The sequence below is a fragment of the Coregonus clupeaformis genome, unplaced genomic scaffold, assembly GCF_020615455.1.
Source record: "Coregonus clupeaformis isolate EN_2021a unplaced genomic scaffold, ASM2061545v1 scaf1779, whole genome shotgun sequence".
Classification (NCBI taxonomy): Eukaryota; Metazoa; Chordata; class Actinopteri; order Salmoniformes; family Salmonidae; genus Coregonus; species Coregonus clupeaformis.
In genome coordinates, this window is record NW_025535233.1 from 49,449 (window position 1) to 65,124 (window position 15,676).

The following is a 15,676-nucleotide window of genomic DNA, read 5'->3' on the forward strand; positions in this document are numbered from 1 at the left end:
CACGTGGAACCAATGTTTACGGAAGCTGCATCAAGCGAAGTTCGTAGCGGCCAAAGTTAGGCGATATTTAGCGTCTTCTCTGCAATCAGCATGCTCCCAATTACGTCTTGAAGTTGTTTTTGTAGTGATCGTTTTCCAGCTAACATGCAGGCTGAATCACCCGTAACTTCTCCGAAATTTGATTTGTTAGATTCGTGTGGTAAATTCCGTGTGCTGGTTGGTGTCACGGGTAGTGTGGCAGCTCTCAAAGTGCCTCTATTGGTCTCCCAACTTCTAGAGTTACCCGGGGTAAGTAGATAGCTATCTAACTGGGATTTATTTTCCGCTAGCTATAGTTGGATTCCTGAGTCAGCGTTACTCAAACAAGTCAAAGTATGGTGTCAAACGTTGCTTCTGTGACCTGCACATGCATGATTGTACCGCTGGAGGACGATGTTCACCTTGTATCAAACCAAACCAATATGCTGTATTGTCAAGAAGGGTTATCATGCAACTAACAGAAACTGACGGGGGAATTCCCCCCAAAATAGTTATTTACATATCCTAGAGGTGTATTCACGACGTTACACTTCTAATATCAGGTCATATCAGCATTAACAAAACGTAGCAGGTTAATGCTACCACATCCGTTTTTCAGCAGAAAAGGAAGCTCGGTTGAATTAGCTGTAGCCCTAAAAACCGGATGCATCCGGTTGTTGGCTACTCTGCTAAGGGTGCATCAGCATTAACCTGTTATTTAGATAATAAACACTTCTAATATCAGGTCATATCTGCATTAACCTAATGTAGCAGGTTAACACTACAACATCCGATTTTCAGCAGAAAAGGAAGCTAGGTTGAATTAGCTGTATCCCCAAAAACCTATTATTTAGACAGGCCTAAATAATAATAATAATAATAATAATAATAATAATAATAATCCAAAGCGATTTACAGTCATGTGTGCATACATTTTTACGTATGGGTGGTCCCGGGGATCGAACCCACTACCCTGGCGTTACAAGCGCCATGGTCTACCAATTGAGCTACAGAGGACCACAATTGAGCTACATAGGCGTAGATAATCAACACTTCTAATAGCAGGTCATATCTGTTTTAACCTATTATTTAGACAGGCCTAGCTAAATTATCAAACCGTTACCGGCACACTCAATTCCTCTGAAGATCTATTCGTTAGTCATATAGGTGGCTTACCTAGAAGAATATCAGAATATCCAATTATGGACATTTGTAGAGGCACAAATAGAGGTAGATCACAAATAAGGTTCGGACATCAGCCATAAAAAAACGAATCCTCTTATCTAAACTGTAACCCTGCAATATAATTAATAATTCATCTATTTGTTCAACCTTTCATGTGATGGTTCTATTTTTGGGAGTGCCGACTGTACAAGACAAAGCTAAAGTCCTTTCACTACCTAAGAATAGTAAAGCCCCCTTTACTGGCTCAAAAAGCCCACCAATCAGCCTGTTACCAACCCTTAGGAAACTATTGAAAAAAATTGTGTTTGACCAGATACAATGCTATTTTACAGTAAACAAATTGACAACAGACTTTCAGCACGCTTATAGGGAAGGACATTCAACAAGCACAGCACTTACACAAATGACTGATGATTGGCTGAGAGAAATTGATGATAAAAAGATTGTGGGGGCTATTGTGTTAGACTTCAGTGCGGCTTTTGACATTATCGATCATAGTCTACTGCTGGAAAAACGTACGTGTTATGGCTTTACACCCTCTGCTATATTGTGGATAAAGAGTTACCTGTCTAACGGAACACAGAGGGTGTTCTTTAATGGAAGCTTCTCCAACATAATCCAGGTAGAATCAGGAATTCCCCAGGGCAGCTGTCTAGGACCCTTACTTTTTCCAATATTTTCTAACGACATGCCACTGGCTTTGAGTAAAGCCAGTGTGTCTATGTATGCAGATGACTCAACACTATACATGTCAGCTACTACAGCGACTGAAATTACTGCAATACTTAACAAAGAGCTGCAGTTAGTTTCAGAATGGGTGGCAAGGAATAAGTTAGTCCTAAATATTTCAGAAACTAAAAGCATTGTATTTGGGACAAATCATTCACTAAACCCTAAACCTCAACTAAATATTGTAATGAATAATGTGGAAATTGAGCAAGTTGAGGAGACTAAACTGCTTGGAGTAACCCTGGATTGTAAACTGTCATGGTCAAAACATATTGATACAACAGTAGCTAAAATGGGGAGAAGTCTGTCCATAATAAAGCACTACTCTGCCTTCTTAACAACACTATCAACAAGGCAGGTCCTACGGGCCCTAGTTTTGTCACACCTAGACTACTGTTCAGTCGTGTGGTCAGGTGCCACAAAGAGGGACTTAGGAAAATTGCAATTGGCTCAGAACACAGAGAGCTAACATTAATAATATGCATGTCAATCTCTCCTGGCTCAAAGTGGAGGAGAGATTGACTTCATCACTACTTGTATTTATGAGAGGTATTGACATGTTGAATGCACCGAGCTGTCTGTTTGAACTACTGGCACACAGCTCGGATACCCATGCATACCCCACAAGACATGCCACCAGTTCCCAAGTCCAGAACAGACTATGGAAGGTGCACAGTACTACATAGAGCCATGACTACATGGAACTCTATTCCACATCAGGTAACTGATGCAAGCAGTAGAATCAGATTTTAAAGAACAGATCAAAATACACCTTATGGAACAGTGGGGACTGTGAAGAGACACAAACATAGGCACAGACACATGAAAACATATGCACTATACACACACGTACACATGGATGTTGTATTGTAAATATGTGATAGTGGAGTATTGGCCTGAGGGAACACACTTAATGTGTTGGGTAAAGTGTTATGAAATATAATGTCATGTCATATATTTGAAATTGTATATAACTGCCTTAATGTTGCTGGACCCCAAGAAGAGTAGCTGCTGCCTTGCTTTGTTTGAACCTCTCTGCTCTTGAGTAATGTATGATAGAATAGAACCCTTCCATAGGTCGTAGAGGCTAGGGGTTGATCCTAGGGTGTAGGGGTTAGGGGTTGATCCTAGGGGATAGGGGTTAGGGGTTGATCCTAGGGGATAGGGGTTAGGGGTTGATCCTAGGGGATAGGGGTTAGGGGTTGATCCTAGGGGATAGGTGGTAGGGGATTTGGGGTTGAGAGGAAAGCACTTTTTAAAGAACAACTGGCGGAATGAGATCGATATCCATCCAGGATACCTGGGCCAGGCCAATTAGGAAGGCCTGCTCGCTAAAGTGTTTTAGGGAGCGTTTGACAGTGATGAGGGGTGGTCGTTTGACCGCGGACCCGTTACGGACGGAGGCAATAAGGCAGTGATCGCTGAGATCCTGGTTGAAGACAGCGGAGGTGTATTTAGAGGGTAAGTTAGTCAGGATGATATCTATGAGGGTGCCCATGTTTACGGATTTAGGGTTGTACCTGGTAGGTTCCTTGATAATTTGTGTGAGATTGAGGGCATCTAGTTTAGATTGTAGGATGGCCGGGGTGTTAAGCATATCCCAGTTTAGGTCACCAAGCAGTACGAACTCTGAGGATAGATGGGGGGAAATCAGTTCACATATGGTGTCCAGAGCACAACTGGGGGCTGAGGGGGGTCTGTAGCAAGCAGCAACAGTGAGAGACTTATTTCTGGAAAGGTGGATTTTTAGAAGTAGAAGCTCAAACTGTTTGGGCACAGACCTGGATAGTATGATAGAGCTCTGCAGGCTATCTCTATAGTAGATTGAACTCTGCCCCCTTTGGCAGTTCTATCTAGACAGAAAATGTTGTAGTTGGGGATGGAAATGTCTGTCCTAAGCCAGGATTCAGACACTGCTAGAACATCAGGGTTGGCGGAGTGTGCTAATGCAGTGAATAACTCAAACTTAGGAAGGAGGCTTCTGATGTTAACATGCAAAAAGCCAAGGCTTTTACGGTTACAGAAGTCAACAAACGATAGCGCCTGGTTGATCCTAGGGTATAGGGGTTAGGGGTTGATCCTAGGGGATAGGTGGTAGGGGTTAGGGGTTGATCCTAGGGGATAGGTGGTAGGGGCTAGGGGTTGATCCTAGGGGATAGGGGTTAGGGGTTGATCCTAGGGGATAGAGGCTAGGGGTTAGGGGTTGATCCTAGGGGATAGGTGGTAGGGGCTAGGGGTTGATCCTAGGGGATAGAGGCTAGGGGTTAGGGGTTGATCCTAGGGGATAGGTGGTAGGGGTTAGGGGTTGATCCTAGGGGAGTGGGGTTAGGGGTTGATCCTAGGGGAGAGGTGGAAGGGGTTAGGGGTTGATCCTAGGGGATAGGTGGTAGGGGCTAGGGGTTGATCTTAGGGGATAGAGGCTAGGGGTTAGGGGTTGAAACTAGAGGTTGATCCTAGGGACTAGGGGTTGATCCTAGGGGATAGGTGGTAGGGGTTAGGGTTGATCCTAGGGATAGGTGGTAGGGGTTAGGGGGTTGATCCTAGGGGATAGGTGGTAGGGGTTAGGGGTTGATCCTAGGGGATAGGTGGTAGGGGTTAGGGGTTGATCCTAGGGGTTAGGGGTTGATCCTAGGGGATAGGTGGTAGGGGCTAGGGGTTGATCCTAGGGGTTAGGGGTTGATCCTAGGGGATAGGTGGTAGGGGCTAGGGGTTGATCCTAGGGGATAGGTGGTAGGGGCTAGGGGTTGATCTTAGGGGATAGAGGCTAGGGGTTAGGGGTTGATCCTAGGGGATAGAGGCTAGGGGCTAGGGGTTGATCCTAGGGGCTAGGTGGTAGGGGCTAGGGGTTGATCCTAGGGGATAGGTGGTAGGGGCTAGGGGTTGATCCTAGGGGATAGGTGGTAGGGGTTAGGGGTTGATCCTAGGGGATAGGTGGTAGGGGCTAGGGGTTGATCCTAGGGGATAGGTGGTAGGGGTTAGGGGTTGAAACTAGGGGTTGATCCTAGGGACTAGGGGTTGATTCTAGGGGAGAGATGGTAGGGGCTAGGGGTTGATCCTAGGGGATAGGTGGTAGGGGCTAGGGGTTGATCCTAGGGTATAGATGGTAGGGGCTAGGGGTTGATCCTAGGGGATAGGTGGTAGGGGTTAGGGGTTGATCCTAGGGATAGAGGCTAGGGGCTGAAGTTGATCCTAGGGGATAGGTGGTAGGGGTTAGGGGTTGATCCTAGGGATAGGGTGGTAGGGGCTAGGGGTTGATCCTAGGGGGATAGGTGGTAGGGGTTAGGGGTTGAAACTAGGGGTTGATCCTAGGGACTAGGGGTTGATTCTAGGGGAGAGATGGTAGGGGCTAGGGGTTGATCCTAGGGGATAGGTGGTAGGGGTTAGGGGTTGATCCTAGGGGATAGGTGGTAGGTGTTAGGGGTTGATCCTAGGGGAGAGGTGGTAGGGGCTAGCAGTTGATCCTAGGGGCGAGGTGGTAGGGGCTAGGGGTCGATCCTAGGGGTTAGGGGTTGATCCTAGGGGTTGATCCTAGGGGCTAGGGGTTGATCCTAGGGTATAGGTGGTAGGGGCTAGGGGTTGATCCTAGGGGCTAGGGGTTGATCCTAGGGGTTGATCCTAGGGGTTAGGGGTTGATCCTAGGGGTTAGGGGTTGATCCTACGGGTTGATCCTAGGGGTTGATCCTAGGGGTTAGGGGTTGATCCTTCGGGTTGATCCTAGGGGTTAAGGGTTGGTTTGTGTTTCAAGGTTGGAATAACACCCTTATTGTCCTCTCCCCTCTGCAGGTGGATGTGCGTGTTGTCACTACAGAACACGCCAAGCACTTCTACAACCCTGCTGAGGTGGCTGTCAGCGTCTACAGCGACGCAAATGAGTGGGAGGTTGGTTATCAAACACAGCTCCTGTCTAGAGAAGATAGAGCTTAGGTCAAATTGACGTCAGAAGTTGCATTTTAGCTAACCCTAACCCTTTTCCTAACCTTAACCTAATTACCCTAACCTGCCGCGTAAGTTCTCCTAACCTGCTGCGTAAGTTCTCCTAACCTGCTGCGTAAGTTCTCCTAACCTGCTGCGTAAGTTCTCCTAACCTGCTGCGTAAGTTCTCCTAACCTGCTGCGTAAGTTCTCCTAACCTGCTGCGTAAGTTCTCCTAACCTGCCGCGTAAATTCTCCTAACCTGCTATGAAAAGTCAATTCTGACCATAAGCAGTATACCATCTAGTGAAGACCTCAAACACAGGGTTTAGTCATGTAGAGTTATAATTGACTTCTAGTTGACTGGGAGGCAGGTAGCCTAGCGGTTAAAGGGTAGCCTAGCGGTTAAAGGGTAGCCTAGCGGTTAAAGGGTAGCCTAGCGGTTAAAGCATTGGGTCAGTAACCAAAGGCAGGTAGCCTAGCGGTTAAAGCATTGGGCCAGTAACCAAAGGCAGGTAGCCTAGCGGTTAAAGGGTAGCCTAGCGGTTAAAGCATTGGGTCAGTAACCAAAGGCAGGTAGCCTAGCGGTTAAAGCATTGGGTCAGTAACCAAAGGCAGGTAGCCTAGCGGTTAAAGCATTGGGTCAGTAACCAAAGGCAGGTAGCCTAGCGGTTAAAGCATTGGGTCAGTAACCAAAGGCAGGTAGCCTAGCGGTTAAAGCATTGGGCCAGTAACCAAAGGCAGGTAGCCTAGCGGTTAAAGCATTGGGTCAGTAACCAAAGGCAGGTAGCCTAGCGGTTAAAGCATTGGGCCAGTAACCAAATACCTGAGCCGAATACCTGAGCCGACAAGGTGAAAAATCTGTCGATGTGCCCTTGAGCAAGGCACTTAACCCAAATAGCTCCAGGGTGACGTACTACTGTGGCTGACCCTGTAAAACAACACATTTCACTTCACCTATCCGGTATATGAGACAATAAAATATATATACTGTCTTTTTTACTGGTCTTATATTTCTAAGTCTAATTGCGGTAAAAACACAGTTTGGAAATCAAATGTCTACTGCTGAAAAGAGAAGACGAATCTGTCTGTAGTTAGGCTACCAAAATAATTTCTCAACTCATCATATTGAGCGACTAGCGGAGCGCATCTGCCATCCCCGGTAAGTGCACATATTCCTTTCTGCAATGTGTATTTATCGTCTTGCAGATGTCAGAAAGCCCTGGTTCCAGTCTCACATCAAGGTAAAGTGTTGACTGGACTCTATTGGACCCCAGTGGGGTTGGGAGGCAGGACTCAGTGGGGTTGGGAGGCAGGACTCAGTGGGGTTGGGAGGCAGGACTCAGTGGGGTTGGGAGGCAGGACTCAGTGGGGTTGGGAGGCAGGACTCAGTGGGGTTGGGAGGCAGGACTCAGTGGGGTTGGGAGGCAGGACTCAGTGGGGTTGGGAGGTAGCACTCAGTGGGGTTGGGAGGCAGGACTCAGTGGGGTTGGGAGGCAGGACTCAGTGGGGTTGGGAGGCAGGACTCAGTGGGGTTGGGAGGCAGGACTCAGTGGGGTTGGGTTGGGAGGCAGGACTCAGTGGGGGTTGGGTTGGGAGGCAGGACTCAGTGGGGTTGGGAGGCAGGACTCAGTGGGGTTGGGAGGCAGGACTCAGTGGGGTTGGGAGGCAGGACTCAGTGGGGTGGGGGTTGGGAGGCAGGACTCAGTGGGGTTGGGAGGCAGGACTCAGTGGGGTTGGGAGGCAGGACTCAGTGGGGCTGGGAGGCAGGACTCAGTGGGGTTGGGAGGCAGGACTCAGTGGGGTTGGGAGGCAGGACTCAGTGGGGTTGGGAGGCAGGACTCAGTGGGGTTGGGAGGCAGGACTCAGTGGGGTTGGGAGGCAGGACTCAGTGGGGTTGGGAGGCAGGACTCAGTGGGGTTGGGAGGCAGGACTCAGTGGGGTTGGGAGGCAGGACTCAGTGGGGTTGGGAGGTAGGACTCAGTGGGGTTGGGAGGCAGGACTCAGTGGGGTGGGGAGGCAGGACTCAGTGGGGTTGGGAGGCAGGACTCAGTGGGGTGGGGTTGGGAGGCAGGACTCAGTGGGGTTGGGAGGCAGGACTCAGTGGGGTTGGGTTGGGAGGCAGGACTCAGTGGGGTTGGGAGGCAGGACTCAGTGGGGTGGGGTTGGGAGGCAGGACTCAGTGGGGGTTGGGAGGCAGGACTCAGTGGGGTTGGGAGGCAGGACTCAGTGGGGTTGGGAGGCAGGACTCAGTGGGGTTGGGAGGCAGGACTCAGTGGGGTTGGGAGGCAGGACTCTGTGGGGTTGGGAGGCAGGACTCAGTGGGGGTTGGGTTGGGAGGCAGGACTCAGTGGGGTTGGGAGGCAGGACTCAGTGGGGTTGGGTTGGGAGGCAGGACTCAGTGGGGTTGGGAGGCAGGACTCAGTGGGGGTTGGGAGGCAGGACTCAGTGGGGTGGGGTTGGGAGGCAGGACTCAGTGGGGTTGGGAGGCAGGACTCAGTGGGGTTGGGAGGCAGGACTCAGTGGGGTTGGGAGGCAGGACTCAGTGGGGTTGGGAGGCAGGACTCAGTGGGGTTGGGAGGCAGGACTCAGTGGGGTTGGGAGGTACGACTCAGTGGGGTTGGGAGGGAGGACTCAGTGGGGTTGGGAGGCAGGACTCAGTGGGGTTGGGAGGCAGGACTCAGTGGGGTTGGGAGGCAGGACTCAGTGGGGGTTGGGAGGCAGGACTCAGTGGGGTTGGGAGGCAGGACTCAGTGGGGTTGGGAGGCAGGACTCAGTGGGGTTGGGAGGCAGGACTCAGTGGGGTTGGGAGGCAGGACTCAGTGGGGTTGGGAGGCAGGACTCAGTGGGGTTGGGAGGCAGGACTCAGTGGGGGTTGGGAGGCAGGACTCAGTGGGGTTGGGAGGCAGGACTCAGTGGGGTGGGGTTGGGAGGCAGGACTCAGTGGGGTTGGGAGGGAGGACTCAGTGGGGTTGGGAGGCAGGACTCAGTGGGGTTGGGAGGCAGGACTCAGTGGGGTTGGGAGGCAGGACTCAGTGGGGTTGGGAGGCAGGAATCAGTGGGGTTGGGAGGCAGGACTCAGTGGGGTGGGGTTGGGAGGCAGGACTCAGTGGGGTGGGGTTGGGAGGCAGGACTCAGTGGGGTTGGGAGGCAGGACTCAGTGGGGGTTGGGAGGCAGGACGCAGTGGGGTTGGGGAGGCAGGACTCAGTGGGGTTGGGAGGCAGGACTCAGTGGGGTTGGGAGGCAGGACTCAGTGGGGTTGGGAGGCAGGACTCAGTGGGGTTGGGAGGCAGGACTCAGTGGGGTTGGGAGGCAGGACTCAGTGGGGGTGGGGTTGGGAGGCAGGACTCAGTGGGGTGGGGTTGGGAGGCAGGACTCAGTGGGGTGGGGTTGGGAGGCAGGACTCAGTGGGGTGGGGTTGGGAGGCAGGACTCAGTGGGGTGGGGGTTGGGAGGCAGGACTCAGTGGGGTGGGGTTGGGAGGCAGGACTCAGTGGGGTTGGGAGGCAGGACTCAGTGGGGTGGGGTTGGGAGGCAGGACTCAGTGGGGTGGGGTTGGGAGGCAGGACTCAGTGGGGTTGGGAGGCAGGACTCGGGGGGGGTGGGAGGCAGGGCTCAGGGGGGTTGGGAGGCAGGACTCAGTGGGGTTGGGAGGCAGGACTCAGTGGGGTTGGGAGGTAGGACTCAGTGGGGTTGGGAGGCAGGACTCAGTGGGGGTTGGGAGGCAGGACTCAGTGGGGTTGGGAGGTACGACTCAGTGGGGTTGGGAGGCAGGACTCAGTGGGGTTGGGAGGCAGGACTCAGTGGGGTTGGGAGGCAGGACTCAGTGGGGTTGGGAGGCAGGACTCAGTGGGGTTGGGAGGCAGGACTCAGTGGGGTTGGGAGGCAGGACTCAGTGGGGTTGGGAGGCAGGACTCAGTGGGGTTGGGAGGCAGGACTCAGTGGGGTGGGGTTGGGAGGCAGGACTCAGTGGGGGGGTGGGGTTGGGAGGCAGGACTCAGTGGGGTTGGGAGGCAGGACTCAGTGGGGGTTGGGAGGCAGGACTCAGTGGGGTTGGGAGGCAGGACTCAGTGGGGTTGGGAGGCAGGACTCAGTGGGGTTGGGAGGCAGGACTCAGTGGGGGTGGGAGGGTTGGGAGGCAGGACTCAGTGGGGTTGGGAGGGAGGACTCAGTGGGGTTGGGAGGCAGGACTCAGTGGGGTTGGGAGGCAGGACTCAGTGGGGTTGGGAGGCAGGACTCAGTGGGGTTGGGAGGCAGGAATCAGTGGGGTTGGGAGGCAGGACTCAGTGGGGTGGGGTTGGGAGGCAGGACTCAGTGGGGTGGGGTTGGGAGGCAGGACTCAGTGGGGTTGGGAGGCAGGACTCAGTGGGGTTGGGAGGCAGGACGCAGTGGGGTTGGGAGGCAGGACTCAGTGGGGTTGGGAGGCAGGACTCAGTGGGGTTGGGAGGCAGGACTCAGTGGGGTTGGGAGGCAGGACTCAGTGGGGTTGGGAGGCAGGACTCAGTGGGGTTGGGAGGCAGGACTCAGTGGGGTGGGGTTGGGAGGCAGGACTCAGTGGGGTGGGGTTGGGAGGCAGGACTCAGTGGGGTGGGGTTGGGAGGCAGGACTCAGTGGGGTGGGGTTGGGAGGCAGGACTCAGTGGGGTGGGGTTGGGAGGCAGGACTCAGTGGGGTGGGGTTGGGAGGCAGGACTCAGTGGGGTTGGGAGGCAGGACTCAGTGGGGTGGGGTTGGGAGGCAGGACTCAGTGGGGTGGGGTTGGGAGGCAGGACTCAGTGGGGTTGGGAGGCAGGACTCAGTGGGGTTGGGAGGCAGGACTCAGTGGGGTTGGGAGGCTGGACTCAGTGGGGTTGGGAGGCAGGACTCAGTGGGGTTGGGAGGTAGGACTCAGTGGGGTTGGGAGGCAGGACTCAGTGGGGTTGGGAGGCAGGACTCAGTGGGGTTGGGAGGTACGACTCAGTGGGGTTGGGAGGCAGGACTCAGTGGGGTTGGGAGGCAGGACTCAGTGGGGTTGGGAGGCAGGACTCAGTGGGGTTGGGAGGCAGGACTCAGTGGGGTTGGGAGGTAGGGACTCAGTGGGGTGGGGTTGGGAGGCAGGACTCAGTGGGGTTGGGAGGCAGGACTCAGTGGGGTTGGGAGGCAGGACTCAGTGGGGTTGGGAGGCAGGACTCAGTGGGGGTTGGGAGGCAGGACTCAGTGGGGTTGGGAGGCAGGACTCAGTGGGGTTGGGAGGTAGGACTCAGTGGGGGTTGGGAGGCAGGACTCAGTGGGGTTGGGAGGCAGGACTCAGTGGGGTTGGGAGGCAGGACTCAGTGGGGTTGGGAGGCAGGACTCAGTGGGGTTGGGAGGCAGGACTCAGTGGGGTTGGGAGGCAGGACTCAGTGGGGTTGGGAGGCAGGACTCAGTGGGGTGGGGTTGGGAGGCAGGACTCAGTGGGGTTGGGAGGCAGGACTCAGTGGGGTGGGGTTGGGAGGCAGGACTCAGTGGGGTTGGGAGGCAGGACTCAGTGGGGTTGGGAGGCAGGACTCAGTGGGGTTGGGAGGCAGGACTCAGTGGGGTGGGGTTGGGAGGCAGGACTCAGTGGGGTTGGGAGGCAGGACTCAGTGGGGGGTGGGGTTGGGAGGCAGGACTCAGTGGGGTTGGGAGGCAGGACTCAGTGGGGTTCGGGAGGCAGGACTCAGTGGGGTTGGGAGGTAGGACTCAGTGGGGTTGGGAGGCAGGACTCAGTGGGGTTGGGAGGCAGGACTCAGTGGGGTTGGGAGGCAGGACTCAGTGGGGTGGGGTTGGGAGGCAGGACTCAGTGGGGTTGGGAGGCAGGACTCAGTGGGGTTGGGAGGCAGGACTCAGTGGGGTTGGCAGTGGGGTTGGGAGGCAGGACTCAGTGGGGTTGGGAGGCAGGACTCAGTGGGGTTGGGAGGCAGGACTCAGTGGAGTTGGGAGGCAGGACTCAGTGGGGTTGGGAGGCAGGACTCAGTGGGGTTGGGAGGCAGGACTCAGTGGGGTTGGGAGGCAGGACTCAGTGGGGGTTGGGAGGCAGGACTCAGTGGGGTTGGGAGGCAGGACTCAGTGGGGTTGGGAGGCAGGACTCAGTGGGGTTGGGAGGCAGGACTCAGTGGGGTTGGGAGGCAGGACTCAGTGGGGTTGGGAGGCAGGACTCAGTGGGGTGGGGTTGGGAGGCAGGACTCAGTGGGGTTGGGAGGCAGGACTCAGTGGGGTTGGGAGGCAGGACTCAGTGGGGTTGGGAGGCAGGACTCAGTGGGGTTGGGAGGCAGGACTCAGTGGGGTTGGGAGGCAGGACTCAGTGGGGTTGGGAGGCAGGACTCAGTGGGGTGGGGTTGGGAGGCAGGACTCAGTGGGGTTGGGAGGCAGGACTCAGTGGGGTTGGGAGGCAGGACTCAGTGGGGTTGGGAGGCAGGACTCAGTGGGGTTGGGAGGCAGGACTCAGTGGGGTTGGGAGGCAGGACTCAGTGGGGTTGGGAGGCAGGACTCAGTGGGGTTGGGAGGCAGGACTCAGTGGGGTTGGGAGGCAGGACTCAGTGGGGTTGGGAGGCAGGACTCAGTGGGGTTGGGAGGCAGGACTCAGTGGGGGTTGGGAGGCAGGACTCAGTGGGGTTGGGAGGCAGGACTCAGTGGGGTTGGGAGGCAGGACTCAGTGGGGTTGGGAGGCAGGACTCAGTGGGGTTGGGAGGCAGGACTCAGTGGGGTTGGGAGGCAGGACTCAGTGGGGTTGGGAGGCAGGACTCAGTGGGGTTGGGAGGCAGGACTCAGTGGGGTTGGGAGGCAGGACTCAGTGGGGTGGGGTTGGGAGGCAGGACTCAGTGGGGTTGGGAGGCAGGACTCAGTGGGGTTGGGAGGCAGGACTCAGTGGGGTTGGGAGGCAGGACTCAGTGGGGTTGGGAGGCAGGACTCAGTGGGGTTGGGAGGCAGGACTCAGTGGGGTTGGGGAGGCAGGACTCAGTGGGGTTGGGAGGCAGGACTCAGTGGGGTTGGGAGGCAGGACTCAGTGGGGTTGGGAGGCAGGACTCAGTGGGGTTGGGAGGCAGGACTCAGTGGGGTTGGGAGGCAGGACTCAGTGGGGTTGGGAGGCAGGACTCAGTGGGGTTGGGAGGCAGGACTCAGTGGGGTTGGGAGGCAGGACTCAGTGGGGTTGGGAGGCAGGACTCAGTGGGGTTGGGAGGCAGGACTCAGTGGGGTTGGGTTGGGAGGCAGGACTCAGTGGGGTTGGGAGGCAGGACTCAGTGGGGTTGGGAGGCAGGACTCAGTGGGGTGGGGTTGGGAGGGAGGACTCAGTGGGGTTGGGAGGGAGGACTCAGTGGGGTTGGGAGGCAGGACTCAGTGGGGTTGGGAGGCAGGACTCAGTGGGGTGGGGTTGGGAGGCAGGACTCAGTGGGGTGGGGAGGCAGGACTCAGTGGGGTTGGGAGGCAGGACTCAGTGGGGTTGGGAGGCAGGACTCAGTGGGGTTGGGAGGCAGGACTCAGTGGTTGGGAGGCAGGACTCAGTGGGGTTGGGAGGCAGGACTCAGTGGGGTGGGGTTGGGAGGGCAGGACTCAGTGGGGTTGGGAGGCAGGACTCAGTGGGGTTGGGAGGCAGGACTCAGTGGGGTTGGGAGGCAGGACTCAGTGGGGTTGGGAGGCAGGACTCAGTGGGGTTGGGAGGCAGGACTCAGGTGGGGTTGGGAGGCAGGACTCAGTGGGGTGGGGTTGGGAGGCAGGACTCAGTGGGGTTGGGAGGCAGGACTCAGTGGGGTTGGGAGGTAGGACTCAGTGGGGGTGGGGTTGGGAGGCAGGACTCAGTGGGGTGGGGTTGGGAGGCAGGACTCAGTGGGGTTGGGAGGCAGGACTCAGTGGGGTTGGGAGGCAGGACTCAGTGGGGTTGGGAGGCAGGACTCAGTGGGGTTGGGAGGCAGGACTCAGTGGGGTTGGGAGGCAGGACTCAGTGGGGTTGGGTTGGGAGGTAGGACTCAGTGGGGTTGGGAGGCAGGACTCAGTGGGGTGGGGTTGGGAGGCAGGACTCAGTGGGGTTGGGAGGCAGGACTCAGTGGGGTTGGGTTGGGAGGCAGGACTCAGTGGGGTTGGGAGGCAGGACTCAGTGGGGTTGGGAGGCAGGACTCAGTGGGGTTGGGAGGCAGGACTCAGTGGGGTTGGGAGGCAGGACTCAGTGGGGTGGGGTTGGGAGGCAGGACTCAGTGGGGTTGGGAGGCAGGACTCAGTGGGTCCAAGGATGAACCAGACTTGTGGAGGTCTACAATTTTCTTTCTGAGGTCTTGGCTGATTTCTTTGGATTTCCCTATGATGTCAAGCAAAGAGGCACTGAGTTTGAAGGTAGGCCTTGAAATACATCCACAGGTTTACCTCCAATTGACTCAAATGATGTCAATTAGCCTATCAGAAGCTTCTAAAGCCATGACATCATTTTCTGGAATTTTCTAACCTGTTTAAAGGCACAGTCAACTAAGTGTATGTAAACTTCTGACCCACTGGAATTGTGATACAGTGAATTATAAGTGAAATAATCTGTCTGTAAACAATTGTTAGAAAAATTACTTGTGTCATGCACAAAGTAGATGTCCTAACCGACTTGCCAAAACTATAGTTTGTTAACAAGACATTTGTGGAGTGGTTGAAAAAGTTTATGTATCCTTCCAACTTCAACTGGACTCCTGAGTGGCGCAGTGGTCTAAGGCACTGCATCGCAGTGCTAACTGTGCCACTAGAGATCCTGGTTCGAATCCAGGCTCTGTCGCAGCCGGCCGCGACCGGGAGACTCATGGGCGGCGCACAATTGGCCCAGCGTGGTCCAGGGTAGGGGAGGGAATGGCCGGCAGGGATGTAGCTCAGTTGGTAAAGCATGGCGTTTGCAACGCCAGGGTTGTGGGTTCAATTCCCACGGGGGGCCAGTATAAAGAAAATATGTATTCACTAACTGTAAGTCGCTCTGGATAAGAGCGTCTGCTAAATGACTAAAATGTAAATGTAAAATGTAAACTGTAAATGTGATAATGTTCTGAATACTGTTCCTCTTTCTTAGCTGTGGACCCAGCGTTCTGACCCTGTGCTGCACATAGAGCTGAGACGCTGGGCTGACCTCCTCGTTATAGCCCCTCTGGACGCTAACACACTGGGGAAGATCGCCAGCGGCATCTGTGACAACTTACTGGTGAGATCCTGTACTGGTAGACTGACAGGGCACGGTTAGGAATCCAAATAACTAGACAGACTGCCTGTCAACAGGGCACGGTTAGGAATCCAAATAACTAGACAGACTGCCTGTCAACAGGGCACGGTTAGGAATCCAAATAACTAGACAGACTGCCTGTCAACAGGGCACGGTTAGGAATCCAAATAACTAGACAGACTGCCTGTCAACAGGGCATGGTTAGGATCCTCCATAACTAGACAGACTGCCTGTCAACAGGGCACGGTTAGGAATCCAAATAACTAGACAGACTGCCTGTCAACAGGGCATGGTTAGGATCCTCCATAACTAGACAGACTGCCTGTCAACAGGGCATGGTTAGGATCCTCCATAACTAGACAGACTGCCTGTCAACAGGGCATGGTTAGGATCCTCCATAACTAGACAGACTGCCTGTCAACAGGGCATGGTTAGGATCCTCCATAACTAGACAGACTGCCTGTCAACAGGGCATGGTTAGGATCCTCCATAACTAGACAGACTGCCTGTCAACAGGGCATGGTTAGGATCCTCCATAACTAGACAGACTGCCTGTCAACAGGGCATGGTTCCTCCATAACTAGACAGACTGCCTGTCAACAGCGCATGGTTAGGATCCTCCATAACTAGACAGACCGCCTGTCAACAGGGCATGGTTCC

At 55.1% G+C, this 15,676-nt stretch overlaps 1 protein-coding gene across 1 annotated transcript; it reads left to right on the forward strand.

Moving 5' to 3' along the window:
• Window positions 1-2: 2 nt before the first annotated feature.
• LOC121540861 (phosphopantothenoylcysteine decarboxylase) lies at window positions 3-14,998 on the forward strand (the record flags this gene model as incomplete). Its single annotated transcript, XM_045218753.1, has 3 exons — window positions 3-288; window positions 5,716-5,811; window positions 14,870-14,998. Coding segments are annotated over exons 1-3 (369 nt in total), but the record flags the coding sequence as incomplete, so codon positions are not given.
• Between the last annotated feature and the right edge of the window lie 678 nt (window positions 14,999-15,676).